Consider the following 13,254-nt stretch of genomic DNA (forward strand, 5'->3'; position numbering starts at 1 on the left):
CTTCAGGTTATCATACTTTTGTTGAACCAACTCTTTAATTTCCTGTCTAAATTTTTCAAGATTCTGGTTCATAATCTCATCATGTCTTGCCAACTCCTCCACAACAAATTCCTTTAAATCTTTAAAACCATTCTTCTGCATCTGCAAGCTCAAAAATTGCTCTTGTGATTTATAAATGGGGGAGCCCCCACCCCACAGCTTGATTGTCTGGCTTTGTCAGTTTTAACGCCATCCTGCCACACAAACAGACTCTTTTTTTAAAAAAAGTCTTCTCTCCACACAATATCAATATCAAGTCTCTAAGAAGGAAGAAGCATGAAACAGAAATTTTTCTCTTCTCTTGTAGCCAGCGCTATTGCTTCAAATACTTTGTAACATATTAAGCCATTCAAACGGAAAGACTTTCGCTTTCAGCTTTCTTCTCAAGCCTCAGCCAGCCGCCATTTTAAACTTTTTTTTCCCTTTTCACTCTTTCTTCATTCTTAAAATCAGTCATAGGGTTGTTACAAATACTTGCGATTTAGAGTCCCAAATCCGGATTTCATCCTGCTTATTCAAACAATCTGTTAGTTTTGGCTGATTAGGTTGGTCACATCGTCTAGCTCTGCAAAGCGCAGAGTTCTCCCAAAGCCCGGAGCAGCGGCGAGCTGGATAGGGAGCCTCATCCTGCTTCCTCCCCAAGAGTAAAAAAAAAACTCTGGGGACTTCGCAGAGGGCTCTACCTGCTCTCGCCGGCTCTCCTCACATTTCCTTAAAGAAACTGAGTTTTTCGAGCCACCTCTCAGCTGTAAAGGCGGCTCTTTATGGGCGGCGGGGGTGGCAGTCCCAAAAGACCGTCTAGCGACGACGGAAGCCAAACCGGAAGCCGAAGTTATTTCATTTTTTGAAGTTTATAATGAATTTTAAGGAGGAGTGTACAATTTAGAAACAATATATTCAGAAACTGTAGCAAAGCTTGAATAAAGTTTTATATAACATTTAGCCACACAAAAAGTATTTGGTGAGAAAGATGTCTATTTCTGACTTCATTATAAAGAAGACCCTCTTTCTGGGCTGTTCAACAGGGATAAAATCTAGCATTTCACATGAAGAATCAAGGGCTGGTATTTTCAGTAACTAATAGTGCTAGAGATTAATATTTGGAAAGCTGGAAATCTTATCCTGGCCTATGGAGTGATTCAGAAATTTATCATTAAAGTACCTAGAGTTATTTTCGTGGTTGGGTTGTTTCTGTTCATCATTGTTGGTATGAAAATATCCCAGTTTTCTCCAAGCTTAAGAGCCACAATATATATTTTACTAGCCAGGACAGGTATAATAAAAACTGCCTCTTTACAGGTAGTCCATGACTTACAACCACAATTGAGCCTGGAATTTTGGTCCTAAATCATTGCAGTTGCACATTGAGTCACCACATGGCCAGACTCGAATTTATGATCATTTTTAGACTGTCATGAAGGGAGTTACGGTGTGGCCGTAAGTCTGAATCCAACTTATCCAACATGCACTTTTTGCCAGGAAACGGCAAAATGTCACACATTGAAATCATGTGGGATACTGCAACCAGTTATAAATGCAAGCCAGTTAACAAGCACCTGAAATGTGATCATGTAACCACAAAGATGGTAGGGCAGTCATTACTTGTAATGCTCTCTACATGGGGCTCCCCTTGAGGAGCACACGGAGGCTCCAACTGACGCAGAGTGCGGCCGCGCGGGTGGTTATGGGAGCAACATGGCGTTCCTGTGTAACACCTCTCCTGCGCGAGCTGCACTGGCTCCCGGTGGTCTTCCGTGTGCGCTTCAAGGTTTTGGTTACCACCTTTAAAGCGCTCCATGGCTTAGGACCTGGTTAATTACGGGACCGCCTACTACCACAAATAGCCTCCCACCGGCCGGTACGCTCTCATAGAGAGGGTCTCCTCCGGGTGCCGTCAGCCAAGCAGTGTCGACTGGCGGCCCCCAGGGGGAGGGCCTTCTCTGTGGGGGCACCCACTATCTGGAACGAGCTCCCCCCGGAGATACGGAGGATCCCGGATCTGCGCATCTTCCGCCGTGCTCTTAAGACCCTCTTATTCCAGCAAGCCGGCCTGGCCTAATTTTTCTCCCCTTTTTAAAATTTTAAATTGAAATTTTAATTGGTTTTAAATTTATTGGGATTTTAATTGTCGTGGGCCAATATTATTTAATTTGGTTTTAAATTGTTTTAACTTTTGTATTTCTGTATTTTATCTTGTGCCTGTTCACTGCCCTGAGTCCTTTGGGAGTAGGGCGGTATACAAATTTAATAAAACTAAACTAAACTAAACTTCGAGGAAGGGTCATAAGTAAAACCAAGAAGCAGGGTCCTAACACATTCCAAAACCACAGACCCGGATACATAGCCAAAGCTTTACAAAAGGTCAAAAAGGACCTTTTGGACCATTTTAATCTCCAAAGGGAGAATATTCCACAAAGCAGGGAATACAGCAGAGAAGACCCCAGTTCCTGCCAGTCAACACTTTTTGGCTGACAGGATCTGCAGCATACCCATATTGAGCTGCTAGATCAAATTTGTTTCAGTTGTCTGCTTCTGCAAAAAAGCAAGAAACTATATACTGTATACTGTATGGAGCAGTACATATAAGAGAGGATGAATATTGTCACAGATTTGATAGATGAAGGGAGATTTTTAATTCTGCTTCACTTCTGAGATGTTATTAAATATTTTCCACAGACATTTTATCCTGAATTTCCTAAATCTTCAGCAAATAATTTTATATTAAAATTAGAAAACATGTGATACAAACTGTCATATTAGATCAGGCTTGGCAGCCCATATTAAATCAAACTGGTGGTCCACGGGCCAGATACGGCCCGTGCAGGCCATCCCTACCTCAGCTCCTCAAAGGCAAAAAACATCACGATCCGGCCTGCGGCATGATCAAGATTGACACCCCTATATTAGATACTTTAATCTTTTCACAAAAACAGTACATTTTGCATCTAGTTTGTATGATACTTTTTATAAGAGAGGTGTGCTGCATGAGATGTGTTTTACCACTCATTTTGTTGATATTTGATCACAGTGTGGTCACTATTTTTGGTCTTTGTGTAAGTTTAAAGTTAATTATCCAGATACTTACTTTTAAGTTCTTACAATACTTCCATTCACAGGTATATTTTTATGAATATAATGAACATTCAAAACCTGTGGATAAGCCTAGGCAATGTCTTCCATATGCTGTAATACATGTAAAATCTGTTAATCAGAAAGGAGGGGCTGATTCCTTCCTAACATCTTTGAAGTGTAAACTTAAAAGATTACCCAAGCACACTGGTAAGCTTTCTTGAGCTTTTATGTTCATTTTATTGTATTCCCCCTTGATTCTGCTCAGTTTTTCATGTTATAGATATTGTTTCATATCTTCTTCTTAGCGTCTGCATTTAACTTCATAGCTAGGACTCCGAGATCTGGAATGGAAAAGCATTAGATCAGTATTTTTTTAAATTTGGTAATGTTGTTTAGACTTCATGCTAGCTGGGGAATTCTGGAAATTCCACACATCTTAAAGTTGCCAAGTTTGACAAAACACTGCAGCAGATTTAAAACATAGACATGTATTTGGAACACTTTGTTGCCATCTACTGGTCATATAGATTTTTACAGCACATTTCTGATTGTCATTTGATGCGTGCCTGCATTATTTATAGGTTGGATATCCAGCTCAGCTGTGGTTTCTTTAGTCATGTCTTAAAAAATAAACTTGGTAATAGTATTTGGGTCTTAAGCTACAACGCCAAAGCTAAACAAGTCAACATATGGTTTAACATAATGTGTATGAATAAGGTCACCAGCAGAGTTCCCAAAATCTTCTGTCCATTTCATTGTCTAGTTGTTCTCACTTGCTACAGCCCAGTCTGCTTTTTCACTACTTTCCTGCTTCTTTACCCGTGTCTCATCTTTCTTCCTGCCAGCAAGGTAACAGCTTTTTCTATAATATGGGAAAAAAACCATTCTGCCTTTTTTTGCCTCCTTGATTTCTTTGAATTGTGTTTCTTTGTATATTTACATGGAAGCAAGGCCTACTATACTCAGTTTATTTGAATTTTGAATAAATATAGACACACATGCCCTTTAAAAACTGCTGTTTTCTCTCACATTTCTATTCCTCTCTGTCCTTTTTCCCCTTCTGCTCATTTGTTTCTGATTTTTCCAGAGGTTAGTCATCTTCAGTGATAATCAACCAAAAATAGAACTGGATTAATACAATTTAATAAGACATTTTTATTTCTTATAGTTTTATATCTGCATAACAATGCAAAAGGAGGTGAAGGTTTACACAAATGAAATGTGCAAAGATTGCTTCAAATTTTATTTAAGTCTGAGTTGTAATTTCTGGCCAGCAAATTTCTCTTCAGATTTAAATACTCCTTTCTCACTACAGTGCTCTTGAAATTGTTCATTTATAGGTTTCTGAACAACCTGCACTCTTTTTCTCCCATCTTACTATTAAAAAGCAGCAGCTAGATTCACATAGTTGTGATTTGTTTGATTTTTGTTTGATTTTCTTCATCTGAGCTCAGCTAGCCATGGTTTGTTAAACTATGGTTTTAGGCATAGGCATTCAGTACAAGCCATGATAATATAACATTTTATTTATTATTACATTTATTTGCCACCCATCTCACAGTCTGACATGAGATGAGTAATTTACATATATCATGGCAACATTAAGTCATTTGCATCGTGTGCAAAGTGATGTGACAAGGCAAATGATATCTTTTGTTCCCATATCTCCTTCCCCCACAGATAATTATGGCTTAATCGGATGTGTAAATCCAGTCAAAGTATTAAAAATGTATTTTTTGCAATTGTACTTGAAACTTTCTTTAAAAAAAAAAAAAAAAAGATAATTGCTAGTTTGGTACTGGACAACCAGGTGTTGCATTTATGCTGATGGGTGGCACAACCTGGACTGGCCAGCAAGAAAAAGGGAATATATAATGCAGAGGCTAGATGCTTCATAAGTGGAAGGAAATAGATCCTCAAGGGACAGCTTTGGCAAAAGTATGAATTGAAATCCCGAACCCTCACCCGGCTTCCCACTGCTGCCTTCAGAACTACTCTTCTTCTTTTATCCTAAATCAGCACAGGATCAGGCTTTTTAAAAGGGCTTTCTAAAATAAATTTTCAATGACCTGTTCCATTTGCTACCATTGAAAAGGTACTGTGAGCTATGTTTTTCCCAACCCGATAGATTTTTGACAGAAGGAAAAAAATATGAGAAACGTTGAGAAAGCACAAAAAGGCTACAAATACGAGCTTCCACTCCAATAAGATTCTGAGGGTCATTCTGTAGTAAAACTCTTGGCTGGAAGTGGCCAGAGTTTTTAATGTTATCTTCAGAAAGTATTGATAGATTTGCCTCTTTATGTCACTGCCCTTTGGAAAAACAGAAAAATAGCAAGAAATCATTCATAGGCATACAAAATTATTACTATTCAAGCATGTCAACATAGCAATTCTACAGTAAATGCTGCTACAGAAATTTGCTATGCCTCTAGGTTTTTTAAATCCTACTGGTCAGTCTTCACTTTTTGATAATACAACTTGTTCTGTCTTTGGATTTGTATAAAATTGTTTGCAAGCCAAACTGAGTTTGTGGAAAATTTCCCCCCTAGAATAACTGTTTACTGAAACTTAAGAAACATAAATATAAGTTTGCTTCCTAAAGTTACATTAGCTTAGCAGTTAGAATATTCCTGGGCATTTTAGCTATTATAAAAACTTGGTGAATGGTTAGAAAGCCCACATTAGCACATCACCTATCAAGGAGTCAGAAATAACTATCTATTTGGTTAAAATATGTTTTTTCTTCCTTAGATAAAATATTATAACCCTCAAAAATCATATCTCTCTTTCATTAACAGGAGGAGTTATCCCTCTGGAAAACTGTACACGGGTGACAAGGATAGGTAAAAGCCAGCTCATCTACGAACATTTCAGAAAACCATTAGAAACGTATGTATCTGGAGAAGTTTCTTCTATTTCTAAAAGTGTACAGAACTGGAATGATTCTGAAGACAAAATTCACTGTGAAAAAAAGAAACCCAAGCCAGCTACAAGATGGGATTTAACACAAACGAAAGCAAATATTCCATGTAAATCTGGTATGGAAGCCATCAGAGGTGAACATGTGGGGGATGATAAGCCTAGTTTAAAAATAAATCCGGAAGATTTTTCTGACTGGGAAATTGGTTCAAGTACTGTAACTACTTCAAGGTTAATTAAAGATCCAAGATTAACAAGAAGAGAACAGAATGTGGTAAAGCAAAATGAAGAACTTACTATGAAACCACCTTTTTGTAATGACACCAGTATAAGCACATGCAAACTAAGTCCTGACAATGTAACAGCTAGCAAAGACAAGAAGCACAGTCGAAGAGAAATGGATAGCCAGGTTCAAGGGGATGATATTTTTCCTTCAGAAATAGAGCATTCTATTCAACTTGACACCAAATGTGCTACAAACAATTGTACTTCATCAAAAGCAGAGCATTGTGGTAATACTTTTCAGTCTGCCTGCTGTAAAAAAATGTATGCTTATGAATGGCTTTCATATGAAATCACATCGGAGAATTTTGAACAAAATAAGCGTCAAGCTCTGAAAATTTTAAATCTAAAATCTAAAAATTCCAACTTGGCTGAAAGCAATCAAAAAGATAAGCAAAAATATTCAGCATCTGAAAAAGCAAATAACTCCCTAGATAATGATTATACAATAAACAATAGCAAAGAAAAATCTTCCAAAAGAATTAGCAATATAGAGAACCTCGATTATCATCCTTCTGATACCTGTATAACTGATGCTGTTATAAGAGGCCTTAGTGAAAAAAGTATATGTCTTTCCAAGCCAGAATTGTTAGACACAAATAATTTTGAGGATAGGGTATGTATTTCTTTATTTACTGAAGGACAAAAAAAACGTGAAACAAGCAACACAGGTGAAACATGCTTTAATGAAATACATATGAACCAATTAAAGGAGAAGATTCCATGTGGACAAGAAGGCAAAAAGTATAAATCTGCAACAGAAACTGCATTTAAAAATGCAACAGAAAGCTCATCAAGAAAAAAGCAAGAACCTGATATGGTTTTGAAGAAATCTGTAGATAATATGAACAATTATACAAAAACATCAAAAAATTCAGATACTTTAGATTTAGAAAGCACAGATTTTATTTTTAACTTGAATCTTCAAAGACGCTCGTTAATAGAAACAGAGCTAACGAACACAGAACATTGCAAAGCGAAATTTGAAGAATTGCAAACATTGCCTACTAAAAATAATGACTTGATAGATCACGAGAAAGTAAATCACACAGTGTTACTCACATCAGTTCCTATATCTTTGGGAAATACGGAAATCAACAAACAGTCTGAAAATACATCTTCAAATGCCAGTTCTGATAGCTTTTGTAGTCAAGTTCCTGAAATATTTGGGCAAGATTTAGAGATGAAAAATGATAACACCCACAGCTTAGACATTTGTGGTGAGATTGAAAATGTATTAGAAGAGTGTAAACAAGGTCTCTCAGTGTGGTACAAGCCACATAATCATGGAAATATTAGTGAAGAAAGTGATTATTATTATTTACAAGCACGTTTAGATTGGAATAATCTGTTTGGAAAACCTGGCTCGAATGTAAATCTTTCAAAAGATCCAACTTTGAAGACGAATAAAGATAATTCTTTATATAGGGAGAAATCTGGGAAGGAAAGTGGAACTGAATTATTGAATACATTTCCATGCCCTGATTTACAAATTACAATAACCAATATAGTTCAGTCAAAATTAGAAACTAAAATGGAAAAATGTACAACTAAATCTTCAGCGCCCAAAAAATATATTAAGTGGACAAGAGGGGGGAAAAAGAAAAAATATGCAAAGGGACAGCAAAATTCCAAACAGTATCGCAAAAAGAAAGAACTCAACGTACGGTCTTCACCCCAGATTTCTTCATTATCCAAGGGACAGTTTAAAGAAACCGAGCAGCCTGAAAAACATATTAAGAATATTTTAAGTGCCCTTGACAACACTGAAGCATTGCTATGTAAAACCAAATGCCCATCTCAAAAAATAATTGGTGCAATGTTTCAGCTAAGAAAAGCTCGGAAGAGTGTTCAGAGTTTAAAAACAGTGACAAAAGCTGGAAGAAAAACTCCAGGTAGTGTATTCTCCAAAGCAAAAAACATCTTACCGAATGGTATCTTAATGTTAGATTCTTTTGAAACATCAGATTGCAGTACAGATGTATCTTTTAGCAGTGATTGTGCTAAAAATAAAGCAATAAAAACAGTCTCTGAAAAAAATGCTATCTTAGATACTACAGGAATTAAAAGCATAGAGCCAGTTAGCGCTGAGCCTTTCATATGCAACAAGAAGAGATTTGCTGGGGAAGGCCTTATTGGAAATGCACAAGAAAAGAATCAAGAGAATGTAATTACAGCCATGGAAAACAAGCACACTTTGAGTTCTGACACGAATAGCTGTAGAAGCAAAACAGATGGAAATCAGTTTAACTCTTCTAGGACAAGAAAGGAATTAACTGTGTCTCAAGGAAGGCAAACAAATGATGAAATGTTCAAATCTCGTGTAAAGATGAGTACTGCTAAAATTTCTACATCAATTCAACCAACTTTTGAATCTGCTACAAAAATGTTTGGATCAGATATTATTTCTGCACCTTGTCCCAATTTGAAAAAAGCAAACAATGACAAAGAAACTGTGGAAATATCTGCATTACAGGAAGAAAACATGATTTTGAGTACTGGACAGTGTCATGATTCATTGGCAAGTTGGCCTTTAACAGAAGAGAACCTTAATGCTAAAACCTCTGTGGTTCAGTTAACTTCAGAAATCCATAGCAATAGGTCATTGTCATTAAAAACAAACAATTCATCAAACAAAAATATAGGTATGAATTGCTCTGAAATCCCAGCAGGATCCTCCAGTAGACAGAAGCAAAAATTAGATTCTCATTGTAAACAGGCTTTTTCAGAATCAGAACATTCTTGCCTTAATACATTTAGTCAAACAACTGAACAGGAAATATATACTGCAGAGAATAGGCATTGTAAATCATTGAGCAAGTCAATTGAACACCAAGGAAATACTAACAAAATACCACCTAGTGATGATCTGCTATCTCCTACATCCTTTGAAGATAATAATTTATGCCAATCATCTCATTGTTGCGTATTACAGAGACTTGTAGAGGAAAATGTAAAGGAAAGAGAACTACCAGAAACCATGATTGACTCTGCAACTGAAAGACTAGATATAATCCATGACACTCCTCTGAAGTCATTAAATAATTTAGATTTAAAGCAGAAAAGTTTGAAACAAATAAATCATATACTTAGGGAATCCGCATGCAGACAGACTTCCTCAGGCAGTGCTTATAACTGTGACCAGTTTCATTTTAATTCTCCACTAACTGCAGTTTATCATGTCATGCCTGATGAAACAAACAAACTCTTCACTAGCACCAAGGCCAAGCAAAAGGAACGCTATTTTTCAAGCACATCTTCTGATCATTGCAGCAATTTCAGGAATCACATCAAACTTTCCAAAGTAGGAATCAGTCTAAAATCCTGTGATTTCAGCTCTAAAATATCAGAGATCTTACAAAAGGCAGATAAAACTTCATCTCTGAATATACTGCATGAACAGATTTCATATTGCAAAAGTGCTCTTCCTTTGTTCATTACAGCTTTTGAAAAAAAGCAAGGTTGTTCTTTTGAGCATGCTTTGATTTCTAGGGAAATACTTGGAAGCTCTAATGGAAATATGCAGGCAAGTCAGAAAGTAAAACCTTGTGCTATAGAAGCATTAGTTGAACTGCAAATTATAATGGAAACAATGGAGTTTATAGAGAATAAGAAAAGATTTTTAAAAGGTGAGCCAACTTTTCGAAGTTTGCTTTGGTATGATGATTCGCTGCATAGTGAACTGTTTGGTGGGCATTCAGGTTATCAACAGCAATCAAATTTATATCCTGCTTTTCAGATGAGATTAAAATACAATGCCCTTAATGAATTACAAATCTACCACAAGCAGTTAATGGAAGCTTTTGAAAACACTATATCTGAGAATAATTCTTATTATTGCTTGTTGAAATTAAGGCGAGAAATAGAGGAATGTGAATCAGTAATGAAACAGATTTCCAATTTATCTGATTTTTTTTTATCTGTGCCTTTTACTTGTGGAGCTAACTTTGGCGATTCTATAGAAGACCTAGAAAATTCAAGAAAAAGTACAATGGATTTAATAAATATATCTAAAAGCCTTCCAGGCATGAATTTGAGTGCTGAAAAAGATAATCATCTCTGGATTATTATTGAGATTATTGGTAAAAAAACAGAATTTGTAAAGACATGTACTAATGAAGAGTTTAATCTTAAAACTTCATTATTTGGTCTGGAACATGTATTTTTTGATGCTGCTAAAAATCTTGTTTGGCAAGAAAGAAATACATCTTTAAATAACAGTTCAAAGGATGGGAAAGAAGTGCTCCAAATATATGAAATTGCTGTAGCTAAGCTCTTTGATATTTATGAGCGTATGATGGAAGATTCTGGATGTGGAAATGATGATAATAGAACTTTTGGAGGATATACTGAGAAATGTGCAGAAGACACTCATAACTGTAAAGATGTTTGCTCTCAAGACAATGCAGATTGCCTCATTGAAAAGTCTCTAACTTTACAAGATAGTTGTAATGTAAGTGAAATCTTGGATGAAGCACAGTCTGCCGATATTGAAAGACTGCAAAAGCTCATGGGCAAATGTACAGTGCAGTTGGAAATGCTGAAAAAGTATTTTCAGATTTTACAAGAAGAGGATATAACCATACTGATAACCCAAGAAAATATATTGAACTTCATGAAGAATGGAGGAATTAATCCTGTCATTCTGAAGCCGGAAGCTATCGAAATATATACTGAATTGGCAATGATGTATGAAACTATTTTTTTCCTTAAAAACTCAATAGCGAAACAAGGAGATAATCCGCGATTTCGGAGTTTACTATGGTTTGATTTATCACTTGTACCTGAACTTTTCCAGTGCCAAGAAAAAATGGCTTTCCTGTCTTATCGGAAAGAAAAGCTTTTAGAAACAGTGGAGGCTTCCATCTTTGAACTTCAGGAGGAGTTGAACATTATTTATGACTATACAGAAGCCTTAAATTGCTCTTATGCGCTTCATCTTCTCACAAGAGAATTTGCGGAATTTTCAGAAACAAGAAAAATGTTAGAAACATCCAAGTCGCCTGTCTCCATGTGTATAGATTTGGCACCATATGCTATCGCTTTAAATTATGGAAGTACAGTTTCTGAATTAGACTATAACTATAAACAGTTTTCTTTACTTCTTGAGAAATTGATTTTGTACAAAAAGAAAGATGTAGGAAAAATAGCTCACGTTATGAAGGTGATGAAAACCATTGCACATATGAAGTTTATCTGTTCCGAACAGGAGAAATCACCTCTTCCTGTGGTTATACATCAAATGCTTAAAAACTGGAGAAAAGCTTGTCGGTTGAAACGGCAGCTTGTAGGAACACGGTCGGATCACAGTGACCAAAATCTTCAGGCTTCCCAAACCATAAACAAAAGACCATTTAATGTAACTTTAGAAGACGAGCCCTGCCCATCAGAAGAAAAGATTGATGTCTCACATAACAAAAAGAAAAAGGTAATGTCATCCAAAACCTTCTCTAAATGGTGCTTTGTATATTCACTTATTTACTTATTCAATTTACATGTCACCCATTTCCCGCATAGGGCAACTTTGGGCAGCTTACAGAACATGATATGTGAACTTAAATCATGTATTATGTAAATGATAGATGAAACATTTTCAAGAGCAATGAGATTGCTAATAGTGTACTTTTTGGAGTATATTTTTCTATCCTACATATTATTGTATTTGACAATTTTCAGATATAATTTGGAGGTATGGTATTTTCCATTATTTGAGAATAAACAGTGGAGCAGTGGTTAGAGTGCAGTACTGCAGGCTACTTCTGCTGACTGCCTGCAATTTGGCAGTTCAAATCTCACCAGGCTCAAGGTTGACTCAGCCTTCCATCCTTCTGAGGTTGGTAAAATGAGGACCCAGATTGTTGGGGGATATGCTGACTCTGTAAAACCACTTAGAGAGGGCTGTAAAGCACTGTAAAGCTGTATATAAGTCTAAGTGCTATTCCTATTGCTTAAACAGGTGGATTAAGATCATAATGGGGGTCTCATGGGAAATAATGGAACCTCTGCTTTGATCTTAATACCAAACACCAGTTCCTGTGTATGTGTGTGAGTGTGTATACACACACACACACACACACACATACACTCTCTCAAAACTATTTTATATACAAAGTGAAAAAAAATGGCTTTTTTGGAAGGAAAAAGAATAGGATTTTTATTGTAACTGTACCACTTTTGTGTTGGTCTGATTGTTCTGTTATTTGGGAGTAAGGATAAATAAATTAATAAATAGTAAAAATAACCGCATAGAAATATTTGGGTGATTCTGATTTACTTTCCTTGACAATTCCTGCTGTGTACATAATTCCATTCTTGAACTTAAAAGTAATGTACCAAACACTGCACATTATTTGCATTAATATAAAAAGACCAAACAAAGAAAGCTGTGCTTTACAATCTCAAAGTTTCATAAATGGAATAGTACACGTAGTCCTCAACTTACAACAGTTCATTTAGTGATTGTTCAAAGGTACAACAGCACTAAAAAAATGTGACTTATGGCATTGCAGCATCCCCATGTTCACGTGATCAAAGTTCAGCCACTTGGCAACTGATTCATATGATGGTTGCAATGTTGTAGGACCAAATGATCACCTTGTGCAACCTTCCAACAAGCCAAGTCAATGGGGAAGCCAGATTTACTTAACAACTAACTTAACAACTGCATGATTCACTTAATAGCTGTAGCAAGAAAGATCATAAAATGGGGCAAAACTCACTTAACAACTGTTTCTTTAACAACAGAAATTTTGGGCTCAATTGTAATCATAGGTTGAGGACTACCTGTGTATATGGATTTGATTTTAAAACACCAGATGATTTTTCCTTTTAATTTTGTGTACCAGTAAGTAAAATGTCTTAAGTCTCAAAAGTTTACTTTAATGACTACTTGCATACTCTTAGACTAGAATTAATCCATTATATGATTAGTAATATACC

At 36.1% G+C, this 13,254-nt stretch overlaps 1 protein-coding gene across 1 annotated transcript in view; it reads left to right on the forward strand.

Moving 5' to 3' along the window:
- The window catches only part of TEX15 (testis expressed 15, meiosis and synapsis associated), a 40,936-nt gene that overhangs the window by 22,740 nt on the left and 4,942 nt on the right, over positions 1-13,254 (forward strand). The window contains exons 6-7 of the mRNA XM_070935411.1: positions 3,156-3,318; positions 5,913-11,743. Of these exons, the coding sequence (XP_070791512.1) occupies positions 3,156-3,318; positions 5,913-11,743 (5,994 nt within the window). The remainder of the gene's footprint in view (positions 1-3,155; positions 3,319-5,912; positions 11,744-13,254) is intronic.

This window comes from Pituophis catenifer, unplaced genomic scaffold (genome assembly GCF_029215685.1).
Source record: "Pituophis catenifer annectens isolate HBS135680 unplaced genomic scaffold, rPitCat1.0.hap2 SCAF_2, whole genome shotgun sequence".
Taxonomy (NCBI): Eukaryota; Metazoa; Chordata; class Lepidosauria; order Squamata; family Colubridae; genus Pituophis; species Pituophis catenifer.